Source organism: Cyclopterus lumpus, chromosome 11 (genome assembly GCF_009769545.1).
Source record: "Cyclopterus lumpus isolate fCycLum1 chromosome 11, fCycLum1.pri, whole genome shotgun sequence".
Taxonomy (NCBI): Eukaryota; Metazoa; Chordata; class Actinopteri; order Perciformes; family Cyclopteridae; genus Cyclopterus; species Cyclopterus lumpus.
The window spans coordinates 6,112,090-6,128,189 of NC_046976.1; the positions used below are offsets into that span (position 1 = coordinate 6,112,090).

The following is a 16,100-nucleotide window of genomic DNA, read 5'->3' on the forward strand; positions in this document are numbered from 1 at the left end:
AGTGTTCTTGCCTTTAGTCTCTGTGCAGGAATGTCTGCGTCACGAAGCATGTGGAGGCAGGAGGAGAGCCTCTGCAACATGGGAGTGCTACCTATACTATCAGACATCAACAGTCAATCCTACTTTCATCATCATTTCACCGTGGAGGAAAACAAGAAAAAGCAGCTGACCAGACACAACCTGCTTTAAATGTAAACACATTGCTCAATTCAAGTGTGACCAGAAATACGACCCGACAGGGGCTGAATGTACCCCTATAATATAATACCACCACCCCCTTTGCATTTGTATTGATCAGAGTTTGTTGGTAGTATCAATGCTGGGTACTTTGAGCTCCGCCTCCACAGCCCTTCCGCTGCCTCATTTCGGGGGATACACCGCACGATGCCAACAATCCTTGGCATGTTTGGCCGCGTATAAATAGGGCACCCATTGTGCCACACGGCGAAGGGGAGTCGCGTCAGGAATCGTGCCCTTATCAGGAGTCAATACATTCCGTATCAGCGCTGCGAGGTTTCGGATCAAGGGTACACCGGCCGGGCCTCGATCCTCCTCACGCGTCAAGTTTGGACAGGTAACCCACCTGCGGGCCACGCCCTCCGCCGCGCCGCTGCGCACAGGTAGCAACGCGGAGCAGGAAGTGAGGAAGTGGCTGTCGCTTGAACGTGAAGGGAAAAATGCAGCTGGGTATTTGAGAGAGAGAGAAACAGCGACTTAGAAATCACACTTTAAAACTTTGTACGTTTTAAAAAAAAAATTTTAACCGGAACAATCCTCATTGAACATGCGGCTGTGTGCGAGCTGCGCGCTCCTGGGACTCTTGTTGTTGACGGCCTTCGACACATCAGGTGGGATCATTACCTCTACTAGCAAGACGCGTGTGCTCGTTTACTGTTTGCTGGAGCTTTGTTCGCCTGTTTTCCCTCTAACATTATTGCTTTCTGTCAGGCTATAATCTTTAAAAGAAAAGAAAAGAACAGAAAAGATGAGTGCGCGAAACATTGTGGCTTCACTTCAGGTTTAATTGGGTCAGACGTGCACCTGAGATGAGAGTGCAGGCTGTCCTCTTGTGATGTAAACCAAACGGAGTCCAGTTAGGCACCCTGCGTGTAAAGCCGCGTGTCAATACATTGAAAGAGAATCGATAAGTCAACATTGTATATGTGAGATCGACGCGACAGTGGGGATGAGAGACTGAAGCACATATTCAGTGTGTGTGTGTGTGTGAGACTTCTAGACCTCCATTTTCAAAAGGTTTATGAGGCATTTATGGAGCTTCCTAGAGGCATGAATTCATCATCGCTTCATTAATGATTGACCTGCAATCTGCTGCTGAGCTATGAATATGGCGGGCGTTTGTATACTTTCTGTTAGACGTATACTTAGTGCATTCTTTGTCCACTCACTTTATTGATTTTGTGTGGAAAAGTCATCATCAGCATGTATTCTCTTGAATAGTGTTCGTGGAAATGAGCACATGCACTTCTTTTTTTGAATCCTGTGACATCCTCGACACACCCGTTGTTTACTGTCACAAGAAACCCTCTAGCCAACAGTTTGAATGCTGCAGTGTTGCTCTGTGATGCCTTCAAGTCCTTGCAAGTTCGAGTTGTGAATTCCTGGCTTCTTCTTATGTGTGAACTTGTGCAGCTTCCCTCCATTCAAGCCTTTGCATCACTTCAGCGAGAGGGCAGCCTTCATGATGAATGTGTCCTTTAGTCCAGGCTTATGGGTGGAAGGTTCCATAAATGTATTTGGTATGGTTTAAGTTATATTTAGACTGTTTAAACTTGATGACACACTAATAATGACGGCCTGGATGGAGCATTATGGTGGAGAGACCGGTTCTGATAAGCGACTGGAAGTCTTTAGTAAAACCATCTCATTTGCAAAAGTCTCATTCAAAATGAGAGATGGCTCATGCGGCCACATTTGGTATTTTGAAGAACATTACAACAAAATGGGACATGAGACTAGTAGGGCTTTGTATAACTGATATTGGAGGTAGGTAAAATGAGAAGTAATATATTATTGAGGACATGAATCTGTGTCGGAACATATTTGATTGTGCGCAGCATGTATATGTTTATCTTGTATATGTTTTCTCTTTTTGGGCATATATTGTTTGGGTCTTCTAATTTAAAAAAAAAAAATCAATAGAATATAAATAACATTACAATAAAAGAAAAAACTATGCCTAATAGTGTTCCAATAGAATTTGGATGAAAGTATAAAATACAGAGATTAAGGGGCCAATATCAATATTTGTGAGTTGAAAAAACTACAATGATGTATCGGCCACTAAAACTGTCAACATAAACGCATACAATCTTGATGTATCCATTAGGATCCATTAATGTTGTTTTTATTTCTGAATTGTGACCAAAACGGGGACTAAAGCTAAAAACTAAAGCTGCAATGTAACTTTACAACAGCTGATGTGATAGAATCGCAGATACGGTACCTGTATCATCTAGGTTTCCATAAAGGAGAAGTTTGGAGTCTCATAGCGTAAACACAGCAGTTGTTTTTTAAAACTGGCTCACCTCTCATTACACTCATTACTCGGCACTCAGATGACTCACGATAATATCAAGTCAATTAATTTGTTTTGGTCTGGCACTGCACAACATGGGGATAGGTGTGTCTGATGCCACTGTTTGCTCAAGAGTCAACAGCAAACTGTCTGACCGTTTGTGTGTGTTTGTTCCTTTTGTAGCCAAAATATTACTGAGGTGTTGGACCTCATTTCTTCCTCGGTTTTCCAAGGTGACCTCAAGTATTGTCCGACCAACTGTCGAAAACCCATGCGAATGAAAAGCATCCTTATGTTCAAGAACTTTGAACAAACGAATGTCCATGGTCAAATAAAAAATAAAAAAAACTTTTCTGAACCATTTATATTCTTGACTTCGATGGGAAATGTCATGCGGAGGAGAGTTTGAGGATTTAGGAAAAGACAACGACATCCATAATGCGCAAGTTGACCAACGGCGGCGGATGTTATTGACGGCCAAAGGGTGCGTCGCTTTAAATGTTGCTGCCGCAAGGAATTGTGGGATGGCAGTATCACCTCTCCTTTCGTGAAGGATGGTCAAGTGTACCCGATGCTATAGGAGATAAGAAAGGAAGCATTGAAGCACCTTTCCTTAGCATAGAGAGTATTCGACCAGCTCTTGTCATGGCTGCCACTTAGATACTTCCAGGTCATTTCACTCAATAAGGAACCTTCTTAAGCAATAGTCGGTAGCATTCATCCTCAGGGGAACACAACTGTATATATTTAATTTCATAGAAATCCCTCCAAGTGTGTGTGTGTGTGTGTGTGTGTGTGTGTGTCCCAGCATGCTCTCAACCAGCTGATGTCCAGTCGCAAACAAAACTATAATTGGCATTAACACAACTTATGTGGCTTCATTTAAATCTGAACCTAACTACAGGTCACATCTTTTAGATTACTGGTCCAAGTGTACAACATCTTTGGGCTATTTGCGACCAACTCCCTGTGACCTGTTCCCTCAGAATGCCTCCAGACGACGGTGCGACCGGACAAAGGCTCGACGGTGACGGTGTCCACCGCGCTGCCGGTGGATCAATGTGCAGTTTGCACGGTGAGTGGGGTGAACGACACGCTGACCTCCTGCCACTCCTCTCTGCCTCTGGTGCCTGAGGAGGAGGTCAAGCTGCTGTTCAACTGCTCCCAGCCGATTGAAGAGGCTTTCACTGTGACGATCGCTCGGACCATTGGTGAGTGCACTTCAGGAATAGTTTGGGAACCAATCAGGTCCAAGTATAGGTTTACTGTGAAAAGGCATTTCAAAGGCATGGGTGTATTTTAAATTTATTTTTCATGAGAAACCCCTTATTTTTCTGCAAAGGGGTCAACCTTCTTGTTCTCTACCCCAAAACCTGCATCATTCCCCGCCAACCTCCCATAGTACCTTTTTGATATAGTGCATATTGTTGGGGTGCTACAATATATTAAGAATAACTAAGTGAAATCTGACTTAATTCACATCAAAACATAATACAGAGCTGAAATTCTTAAACCATCTGAGCGACTTTAAAAAAAAATGTTTTACTCCAGAGTGCACAAAGGACGCCTGCAGCCCGACAACGGTAGAAACTCAACCCGCCGTCCTCACAGAGTTGAGCAGAACCTTCACCTGGGAGCTGAAGGCGCCGGAGAAGACGCTTGTGGGTCTGGACGTCCTTGGAGACGGGCTGATAGAGACGTCGCAACCGTGCCCTGACGACTTTCAGTATTCGGTGACCACATCCAAAACAAACGCCGAGAGCCGGACTCGGTATTGTCGAGGTGGTTCTGAGACTCGTTTAGAAGCGCCCAATGGAGCTGTTGTGTCTCTGCAAGTTAAACCGAAGGCTCTGGTCAAATCGGTTTTGTTCCAGGCCTCAGCTGGACCTCTGAGTAAGAACAAATTATTGTATACAAACTTTTTTGAAGTGTTTTATTATCTAAATGTCTCGCACAAGCTCATTCCTGCATAGAGATGAGTTGTTGCTAAATACTTACAGCCAGTATCTGCAAAGGGTAACCGTTAAAGATAACATGGAATCTGTCTCACGCTCTTTTTTCCCCCCTTTTTAGAGGGCCGAACAATGGTTGTAACCGTTAATTCAAGTACGACTTTGGTCGTCAGCCGGGACCCTGGGCAGCCAGAATGTGACGTTTGCTCCACGGGCGACTGCAGCCCCACAGAAAAGACGCTGATCAACGTTGAAAAACTCTTGCTGGAGTTCAGCTGCCTGAAACCTCAGGATGTGTACAGCGTGAAGATGGAGATGAAAATAGGTGAGGACTGTGGATGCTACATGTCAGCATTTACTTCACTTCATATCAAATTCTTACATATGGAAGATAGAAATGACTTAATCATCACTATTTTGTTTCAATATAAAGGTTTAAATAAACGCTGAAATAGATGCAGAAATAATAAGATGCATATTTTACTTAATAAATACAATATTGAATAAATAGAAGCTATAATGAAGACATAATGGTGAAATACAAAATGTATGTTGTTAATTGAGTAAATCATTCCTAAAATCTCTTGTTTATTTCTCCATTTAAAATGGTATGCATTTAATTCAGCATTTATTTATTTGATTTATTTATTTATATATGTACGTATTTATTCATTGTTGAAAATGTTTATTTCATCTACTCATAGTCTTGGCTCTCGCTCTATCACACACACACACGTGGGGAGCTGGTGCAATGGTCAGCTGCTGTCACAGGGAACCACGCTAATTACACACAATTAGCTATTCAGTAACAACCTTGGTAAGAGAATAGTTTTTAAATACACTAATTTAACCTTTTTCAACCATATATCAACATATAACGGTAATAATACTGAAGCTGAAAGCCAAAGACAGACACACACCAACAGGGAGAAGTTGGACGGACACACACACACACACACACACACACACACACACACACACACACACACACACACACACACACACACACACACACAGCTTGTTTAATTGTGTCAAATTCAAACATTTGAAATTCTTGACACACAGAATGTACCCAGAGCTCCTGCACTCCTGCTGCAGAAGAAATTGATCCTGACGTCTTCATGGACTTCAAAAGATCCCTAACATGGGACATTAGTGTACCAGACAGGACTGTCTTAACTCTGGACTTCCCTGGTGGATTAGAGGAGATGTCTGGAGCAGTAAAATGCCAAGATGGCCCCCAGTACTCTGTGAGCACAACTAACAGGGAAGGAAAGATTAAAACTACCAGCTACTGTAAGGGCGGAACATTGTCTCGTCATCTGGATCTGCTCGGAACGACGGCTGTGACTGCAGAGGTTCCCAAAGGAAGTGAAGTGGACTTATTCACAGCCAAAGCAGCACCAAGAGGCAAGTGTCCGTGTCCAAGTAGCTATTTATTTACAGAACAATACATGCACTGTATTAAAGACCAAAAGATCCAGCAAAGTACGTTAGCTTTCATCTGTTTTCCTACGTCAAAAAGGCCCTCTAACGTAACTAAAGGATATGTCTTATGAAGATCATGTTTAGAGCATAATTGATATAGATAACACACTGCAAATAGTATTTTAGCCATCTTGGTTTGGCAGGTTTTTAGCGTGTTAAAAGTTATTCCAGTTCATTCTCAGGGGGACATGCCTCTGTGGACCACATGTCATGGGGAAATGACTTTGACCAATGTCTTATTTCACCACTTTCCCTTTTCTCCCTAGGGGCCAGAATGATGTCCGTGATGCCCGATCCTAACACCATTATAACCATCAGCAGGGTGACCAGCGAGCCAGACTGCAGTGTGTGCGTGAACAAGGAGCCCAAACAGAAATGTGAGCCGTCACGGCTCACCCTGGAAGATCCCAGCAACACCACAGTGGAGTTCACCTGTCCTCAGCCTCAGGATGTTTTCATTGTGGAGATCAACAGAGACATTGGTAGGAAGATTTTTTTAAAATAAGCTTAAGTACATATTTTCACAACTCTTGCTCCTGTTAGGTCTCTTTACATTGTCATTTGAATAAAATCACAATTATGAATTTGCACTTCAAATTAAACACATTGACTCTTTTATTGTGTTGTAGATTGGAGAATATCTTCTACAGCACATTATTTCCTGCTTCAGATGACTCCTTAATTCCTTTGACCTGTTTTTGTGCTTTTAACGATGTAGTTGTTTGTATCCTTGTCAACACAAATCTCTGTAAAACACTAAATTGCTTCACATGCTCCTCTCCACGAATCCCAGAATGCAAAGATGCCTCCTGCCCTGGAAACATCGTTCAGGCCGAGTCCTCGCTGTTCCCAGACTTCAACCGGACCTTCACCTGGGACCTGAAAGTCGTCTCCACTCGAACCTTCCAACTGGACTTCCCAGAACCGGGAATGCGACAGATTCCCAACGAGGAGACCTGTCCAGATGAGCACACGTACTCCATTGTTGCCTATCTGCGCACGGGGCCAGCAACCATTGGTACCTTTTGCAAAGGAGGAACTGTGACCACCATCATGGCTCTCTACAAGGGCCGACTATCTCTGCAGGTGCCTGGCAACCGGAAGCTGGATCCCGTTGACATCAAACTCAACGTAGGACCTGAGACCAACAGTAAGTTAGTTTTCTGTGTCATGATTGGAAGACGTCAAACATCCTGTAACGAGACATCTTCTGCTTCACAATGCTCTATGCGTTTCTCCCCAGTGGTTGCCATATTGACAGTCAACCTACCACGAGGTGTGTCCAACACAGACTTCATCACGGCCAACTATCCCCGCGACTTCCCTGACGACCAGGAGATGCAGTGGAACTTCACGGTGCCCGGCATGCACAACTACACAATGCGTTTCAGCGATCACACAGCTCCAGAGTGCCTCAGGAAAGAGGTGGAGGTGGAGTACCAGAAAGAGAAAAAGAAGGTGACCAAACTGACTCTGGCGGATCCTCAGCCGCACCACGAGCAGGGCAACTTCAACATGGTGCTGAGGAACTGTAAAACCAACAGGACGCTGCAGGGCCTCACCTTGAACTACAGAGTCTCTGTAATCAGGAGCGGGCATCCAGGTACAGGGTTGAGGCTTAAAGTCTGAAGTTATGCAGTACATGCACGAAAGTAACCGGGTTACTCGGATAAACCAATTTGTTTGTTTGTTTGTTGTGGTTTTTTTACAAAAAGAGCACGGAAAGTGCCAAGTGTCATTTTTCAGTTGCAGTTTGAGAAACGGGTTAAAACATTTTATTTTTTCAAGCAGCAGACTGAATATTGAAAAGCTCTTTGATCATTTTAGGAAGTTTAGTTTCTGGGTTTTTCAAAGCGGGTATATATTTATTGAATTATCCAAAGCGTAGCTCTGCGACTTCAGTGCCTGGTAATACATGAGCGGCACAAAGTGGGACTATGAGAGTCCAAACTAACACGCCTTTACCCATAAAAAGACCCATCATTTTAAAACGTATAGATCAAAATTAGGCTCAGATCTGACTTGTTGCTGGCCCAACAGCCTGTGTTGTGGTTCTGCGAAATATGTAAAGCCATAACACTGAGTATTAAATGCAGTTTTGTTTTAACATGATTTCTGATCCAATATTTTCACAATAAAAGCTCAGATGAAGACTTGCCACTAAAATCTTTCTGTTGTATTTCTGTCGTAGTCCTGTGTGTGGTGGATCTCATCGGACAGCAAGGAGTGTCGATGCAGGTGGAGAAAGTGGGTTCTGATCCCTACTGTGAGATGAGCGTTAACTCTAAGGTCGAAAAGAAGCTGAACGTGGCTGCAGGCACGAAGGCCAGCCTGGCCTTCCTTGACTGTCCAAATGAAGATGTGCGCCTCACTGCCAGTAAAGTTATTGGTAAGATGGTTTTGTTTTGCATGTCCATGAAACGCTTGTTTGTTAAATATTTTTTTAGGTCATAGTCTCTCACAGTTTCTTGGTTAAATAAATATTAAGGTCAAAGTACAAAGTCTATTTCAGTCTTAAGAGTAGTTTGAAATTATGGGAAATAAGGTGCTTTCTTGCCGAGAGTCAGATGAGAAGCTTGACACTCGTCATGTCATCTTAGCTAATCCTTTAGTTGGAAACTTAATAGTCTCATTGCCCCCTTTTTTTTTTTAAACCAACAGAGTGCCAAAATGTGACGTCCTGCTCTGCGACTCAGCTCACTGTGCCCAAACTGGACTCCTGTCTACCGATGCCCCTCCACAGCTTCACCTGGCACCTCAAAGTCCCTCAGGACGGCACCGTGGACCTGGTGTCACCCACAGGGAGTCTCCGACAGTCCCTGCCCGGCCAGGAGTGTAGTCCGTCCGTTTCTCTGCATGTGGCCGAAGAAGACGGGTTTTCTGTTGGAGAATTCTGCATCACCGGAATGATCCAGAAAGTTCAGGTGCACGGAAACGTCGCCGTCACAGCCACCGTCCCGGACTTCAGCAAGACCAAGGAGCCTTTCCTCAACGTCAGCTTCAGTCAGGAGATCTCAGGTAAAACACAGATATGCTGCGGGCTGCAACTAATGATAATTTTAATTTGCTGATTATTTTCTTGACTGATCAATTTCAATAATTCTGTCCGAAAGATGGCCATCATATGTTGACATCTTTATAGTAACCGTTTTGTCTGTCCAAAACCCAATCATATATTAACCAATACTCAGAATGTTTGCCATTTGTAATTGTTTTCAGCTCTATTATAATTCCCTTTCAATTAGAAAGTTCAGATTTAAAACTTTTTTTCATATCATAAGTTTTGATGAATAAATGATGACAATAACTGCTTGATGCAGCCATGGTAAGAACATCTGTATCTGCCTCACATTTGTCATGCTGCCGTATGCTGGGGTTCTCCACTCTTAACATGGTCAAATATAGCGCATTCATTTTACTTTTTTAAATTCCACACTGACACTTATTTAATCCCTTTTATTATTTTATTTTTTTTAAGAGACCATTATTTATAGAGTCAGCCCAGAGGAGTCGTCTCCGACCCTGCTGGCCACTCCCAACTGGCCCCTGGGCATGCGGCCTTCGTCCACCGTCTCCTGGATCGTCACCGTACCGAGCCAGTACGAGGCGCACATGCAGTTTGTCAACCTCAGCCAACCCAAATGCATGGACCGGCACACCGCCATCAAGGTGATGATGCTGGGGGACGAGGAGGAGATGATCAGCCGCAGGGAGGACGAGGAGGCGGAGGACAAGTTGACAGTGCCGCGTAGCTTTTATCTCAACATGTCCAACTGTATTCCAGAGGAGGGACACTTTGGTGCAATGACCAACATCGTTCTGCAGAAGAGGAGCAGTAAGCAAGCAGGACCAATGTACAAACAACAATGCCATCAATAACTAAAGCAAGGGACTTCATTCTATTGCTCCTTCTTTTCTCCTCCGCAGATCTCCTGGCCATCCTCCTCGGGATAGCGGGAGCTCTCTTGCTGTTGCTCATAGTGCTGGCTGTTGTATGCTTCGTCACAAAGTGAGTGCACCTGCAGCGGAACTGTGTCGACATCCGGGGCGGTGTTTATCAATAACATTCTTACTCTGACCGATTTTGCAGATTCTGCTTGCTTGATCAGAAGTTATGTAAATATTACGTGAATATGTTAGTCTGTTTTGAAAGAATGTACAATATAATAAATGTTGTACAGTAAATGTTGAGTCCTTTAAGATGTTAAATGTATTTCATTCATTCAGCAAAGAACTTTTCTTACTCAAGTTGGCTCATTAGTATCGGTGTCTTGAAATTGACAAAATGTTTAAAAAGATTATCAGACCAGTTGAGAATTTACTTTTTAATTTACTTTAATGATATTGTTTGTTAGATAAGCGATACATTATTCAATGTTTGTCAAGACTTTTGTTGACTTATTGTTTGTGGTCTGCCTTCAACCTCTCAAACAGGAAAAGGAAGAAAGACAAACTGGCCAAGGAGGCATCCATCTACATTGGCAAAGGAAACATCTTCCGCCCGAGTGACCGGCACTTCAGCAAAGCTCGGTCTGACAACGACTCCCACGTCTACGCCTCCATAGACGAGTCGATGATGTACGGCCACCTGCTGGGTGACACCAGCTACGCCGACAGCATGCCGGACCACTTCAACGGCGTGCAGGTGGACTCTTACAACACATTCACGGGCCCCACTGATGCAGGGCTGCCTGTGATCAAAGAGCCGGACCACGAGCCTGAGCTGGAACGGTTCCAGACGTTCTTGGACCCGTCCGAGTCTTTCAACTTGACCCGTCCGCGCACTCCTATCGACCGGCAGGACAGCCTCGGCTTCCAGGACCGCAGGATGTTGGATAATGAACTGTACACGTTCAAGAGCACGGGGGATATGAACACGATCCGGCTCTCCGGCGTTGACATGGAGCCACAGCCGCCGCCGATATCGGAGGACTCCTTGTAGTGTGTCAGGACTGTAGCTGCATGACGGGCCGCTGTTACTGAATTCTCTTTGCAGCACCGAGTATCCCCGGACGGTACTCGTGTGAACTTCTGTGCCTCGGCCACAATCTGGGAATATGAGATTGATGAGCTCCCGAATTTGATGTGGCCGTCGTCTTTGTCAGAACTGAAGTTTCAAGAGTCTGAGCTGTGATCCTTATTTTTATTTTTTTTTCTATAAAGGAACAGAGTGAAGCAATTACGGGGCTCTGTTGTCAGAAATTAAATTTAATATGAATAAGTATGTTTTCTTTGATGTATTGTCACCTGGAAATAAGAATCTCTTCCACGCTTGGCACACAAGGGGAGGTTTCAGTTGGTTGCAGCCTCACCGCTAGATGGCGCCAAATCCTACACACTGCACACTTTTTAAAATATTCTTTTCTAAAGGAAGTTTGGCGGTTTGGGAAATACCTTTCTGCTTTCTTTGCAGAGAGTTCGATGAGAAGATCGATTCCATTCTCATCATTGTCTTGTCAAATAGGAAGTTGCATCTCGTTAGCTTAGCATAAGCACTGAAAACAGCGAGGCTAGCTCTCTCTAAAGGGAACAGAATCCACCCAGCACCTCTAAATCTCATACAAAACAAGCTATAATGTATTATTCGTGAGCCGGCTGTGTCTTAGCGTACAAACATGAGTATCAATCTTCTCCAACTCTCAACAAGAAAGCAACAAAAAGAATTATGAACTATTCCTTTTTTAATGTTCTATTTGTTATTGCTTTTATTAAATCGTTCCCCATGTGGCAAGGATTCAGGAGCAGGGACTATGGGAAAAGTGGTCCTCTGGTCCTTGTTTTAAGTGGTTTTATATTGTTTATTTGTTTTTGAAGAGATTTCTGTTTTCGTTACCTGTAAAAACATATATTTTTTTTTTTAAATTTGCAATAAATTCCAAGAACGTTCAGGTGGGGAAACTGTTTACTACTTAAAGTACTGACTTCCATCACATGTGATTTTCCCTCTCATGCTGAGACTGTCACCTTTTTGTATTCTGGGTGGAGGAAAACTATTTCAACAACACTCTGGCCATGAAAAACAGGGACGTGAAGGAGGGAGTGGAAAATAATTCTGAATGCAGAGCAGCCAATGTTTACCACGGAGAAGTGGGTTTTTACTGGAAGCAACGCATACGGAAGCCAGGACTGCAGATGTTACTGTTAAAGTCAAATCTTAGTCTGCATTTCTGTTTTTCTCTTTCAGTTTGGAGCGATCTGACTTTCGGGAATATTGTTTGACTCTTTGTGAAGCACGCACTCTCGCTGAGAGTTGGTCTGGAAGATCTAACGCTAATAAGCATATTTCCCCAAACTTTTCCTTGAAGAAATGACAAGAGGAAAGTGTTTTCATGGTTTATTTGTAAGGCTACACCAGGCTAGACGTTCAAAGAGACGTCAAGGCTAGCAGACTAAAATATTGTTTTAATGAATGCGGCTGAAGATTATATTTCTTTTTTTTAATGTTCATGAAATATCACTGAGCATATAGTTCTCGCCCAATTCTTGTCGTTAAATTGCATTAATGGTGAAAGGATGTCTGTTTAAACCAGTGGTTCGCAACCAGTGAATCCTAATGGAGATGTGTAGAAACAATAGAAAGTTACACCCAGTTGTTACATGCCAGCACCCCCACATCTTTTACTGCAGGAATACTGGTATTTTGAATTGTTAACATCCAATATATATATGTCTTAAAATGATTGATGGCAGGACAGTGTTCATCCAAGTTTTATTTTGACCAACACAAATAACCCACTTGTATCATGCAACTGACAGACTTCCATATTGAGTATTCATTCCTGACGCAGAAGCAGCTGAACCACTGGTTTAAAGCGCGACTATAAAGCAGCTATCATCTATGGGATGCATGCGATCAAACGATGTTGAACTGGCAGACGGACGGCTTCTCCTCGCGGCAGTTCTCGTCGAACCACTTCCCACCGGAGGCCCCGGACAGGGCGGCGCAGTCGTGGGCCTGGCCTCCGTCCGGCTGAGGGGACCGGTTGTTGGACGCGTCCCAGTTTTTGAATGTGATGCTGGAGCCGGTCTGGTCCACCCAGGTGCCCTCGGTCACCATGTCGTTGACGCCCAGCCATACCTGCTCGTCCGGGCCGACGCTCTGGCGGACGTAGTCTCGGAGCTGGTCGTTCTCGTCGCTGGACGTGGGCGTACCGAGGACGCCGCCCAGGGCGTTGCAGTCCTCGCTGGCAGCGTGATAGCGTTTTCTGACGGTGTCGGCCAAGAAACACTTGTTGTGGCTCTTTATGCCTTTCAAACACACTGGAGAGAAAAATCAAAAGGGAGCCGATGGCTAACGTGGTCAATTCACAGGCATCCTGTCATTTGGTAATAATAAAAGTAGCCCTGTGGTATTTGTTTGGAGACATGGGCAACATGATGGACACATATTTTAGGATTTGCAGAAACAACTGGATATCATTTTGCCGTTTGCCACGTGCTCTCCAGATTCAAAGTGCAGTTCCAAAGACTACACGTGTATCCCATCTGAATGTATTTTTAGCAGAAGCCTACCTCAGGCTGTTCACTTGAACTTGAGTACATATTCTGTACGCTGAGTAATGCAGCTCATGTCATGCATCAATAAATCAAGCAGCAACCCTTTAAAATGCTCACATTGTAATCCAATTACCAGCCAATGGGTGCTTGTCCACCTGCACTGGACTGGTGGTCATGAAGTAGACCTGCATCTAAAGCTGAAAGAGTTCACGGGTGAAGAGACTTAAACCTAGCTGATTTGTTGCCTGGTAATTTGATTCAAACGACTATATGCATGCGCCACAAGAGAACAATAAACCAACAAATAAAAAATGATGCCATGTCTCTGAGGGTGACATTTAATCCCCTTGGTTATGAAAATCCAAACTCGGCACGCTCTTTTAAATCTCTTGTTCAAACCCCCTTATCTGATAGAGTTTGTTGTAAATGCTTTTGTGTTTAGACTTTGGTTAATTTTTACTTTATTTTCCTTGTTTGACTGTAAAGCTTTTTGGTATCTTATTCTTTGGAAGGTACTATTTGACTATAAGTTATAATTATTATTAAGACTAGCTTTTGACAAACAAATACAACGTTTTGACAAACTCTACAAGACAGGGCCATAAGATTACATAATGAGAACCTGCATGTAATTTACTGTTGCAAATTCCAATAAAAAAAAATGTGTCCCTGAGTGTACACACAGTACACTCAGGGCTTTTGGAGGCAGTTGCTCCTTTCACCTGGTTTAGTAATAAAAGTCCTGGTGTTTGGGGACTTATGGGTGACCGAGCCATTATTAGAATTATTTGTACTCCTTTATCAATATAAACAAGATCAACCGTATGATCCATTATGTTGTTACCTGTCTGCAGGGCTTGATGCTCCTTCAGTAGGTTGAGCTCGTGGACAATGTCGTTGATCTGTTTCTGTAGCTCCTCGATGGCAGCATCTTTAGCTGTGCCAACAACACCACACGCACAACGACATTAAGACCAGGTGTTTGTATTTCAATCATTTCTTGCTGAGCATTTGGTTATATACAAAAAAGCATGCTGTTTAAGAGAATATTTGAAAATTATATTTGATAGAGGGATTTTAAAGATCTCACTACACAAATATGATATCCAAATAATCCTCCTCGTAGATTGTGGTGAACCAATTGTTTTTTGCCTATACCTTTTTTCACGGGCTTCTTCTTCGCTGGAGTCTGCTGAAATGAGCAGTTGACCAGTAGCAGAACTCCCAGAAGCACAAACGCTCCTTTGAACTCCATGATGAGACCTGTTGAATGAGGCTGCTCCAACGTCTACGCTGCAATTTATCCTCCTCTTTCTCTCTCTCTCTCATCTCGCCTATAGGAAAAATACTGAAGTCCAAAACTGCCATTTGCGTGTGTGTATGTCTCTCTCTCTCTCTCTCTCTCTCACACACACACACATCTGGCCCCAGATGCTTCACATGCAGGTGGACTGGCAGATGATGTGAAGCATTTATGACGTAACAGTGCAGCTGTGCAGCTTTCATCAAAGTATACGAAAACAGAAATGAATAAACCCGACTGATGTGTTGCATAAATAATTGAATAACTTGGTTGCAGTTTATTTCTTGGCTCAAAAGACAAGTTTAAACCCGAGGGAAAAAAACAAACAGATGGAATAAAAAAATTTAAAAAAACGTTGACCGGGTGTTTTGGAAGTCTTTAGGCATGGCCTCATTTGGAAAAATGTAATATTTCCAGTTTTTTTGGGTGGCAGTAAAGCACAGAAATTAAAAACTCAGTAATCATATGAAGTCTCTCATGAAGATTACCGGTTTAGATCATACTGCAAGGTGTTCCCTTATTTTAAGATTTGTGACATTTCATAAACATTTCTCTGCATGCGCTTTCTCATTTCAAAATCTGCAGCGAGAGCACTATCCATAAATGGGAGTTTGTTTTGGACCCGCCTGCTCTCGGCCAGCACACACACACACACAAACTTTCTGAGGGAAGCGTGGCCGTGATCCAGAGTCCCATCTGGTCTTTTTGTAACACTGACACGTGGCAGAAACTTAAGGACGCAGTGAGAATGGACTTCCCATGTACATTTTTTTTACTTTTCATAGTATTGATTACCATCTTTGATTAAAACCAGAATTATCGCCTGTGGTTGTATGCCTCCTCCAACCACTAAAGATGCAGTTTACATCCAGGTCTGTCCAAAATGTCATTGTGTTACCTTTTTAGACAATTGTGTGAAATTGTTACAATTAGCATGCAAAGTAGAGAAAAAACACATTTTGAGAGGTCACAGTGACCTTTGAGCATCAAAATCTAATCAATGCATCCTCGAGTCCAGGTGGAGGGCTGTGCAAAATTTGAATATCACGTTCACAAGAGTGGACCGCACAAATAAATATATATTGAACTGAGGCTTGGTGAGTGGAAAAGGACATTTTAAGGTTTTACAACTTAGCACGTTATTTGTGTAAAATATACTGTTCAGCAACATTATCTGATGTACCTGCTTGATGTTGTGTGAAGCATAGTCCCTCTGTAATGTCCTTTGCATACTTTAGTTATTGTTTTCATCATAAAATGCATCTGTACGGCATCGTTACACCATATTTTAGAATTTGGGCAGAAATGTGAGTGTTTCTACATT

The 16,100-nt window shown here is 43.2% G+C and overlaps 2 protein-coding genes across 2 annotated transcripts; one reads left to right on the plus strand and one right to left on the minus strand.

Moving 5' to 3' along the window:
- Positions 1 to 676: 676 nt before the first annotated feature.
- On the plus strand, positions 677 to 12,015 carry cdcp1b (CUB domain containing protein 1b). Its single transcript, XM_034546112.1, has 13 exons — positions 677 to 848; positions 3,523 to 3,747; positions 4,088 to 4,429; positions 4,610 to 4,813; positions 5,554 to 5,898; positions 6,243 to 6,458; positions 6,770 to 7,126; positions 7,220 to 7,579; positions 8,168 to 8,365; positions 8,638 to 8,994; positions 9,455 to 9,811; positions 9,904 to 9,985; positions 10,411 to 12,015. The coding sequence occupies exons 1-13, from the start codon at positions 785 to 787 to the stop codon at positions 10,916 to 10,918; spliced, it is 3,615 nt and encodes a 1,204-aa protein (XP_034402003.1). The 5' UTR covers positions 677 to 784; the 3' UTR covers positions 10,919 to 12,015.
- Positions 12,016 to 12,263: 248 nt separating this feature from the next.
- LOC117739113 (tetranectin-like) lies at positions 12,264 to 14,728 on the minus strand. Its single transcript, XM_034545408.1, has 3 exons — positions 14,626 to 14,728; positions 14,318 to 14,410; positions 12,264 to 13,236 (listed from the first exon to the last, which is right to left on the minus strand). Exons 1-3 carry the CDS (start codon positions 14,726 to 14,728, stop codon positions 12,830 to 12,832), a joined length of 603 nt encoding a protein of 200 aa, XP_034401299.1. The 3' UTR covers positions 12,264 to 12,829.
- Positions 14,729 to 16,100: the final 1,372 nt, after the last annotated feature.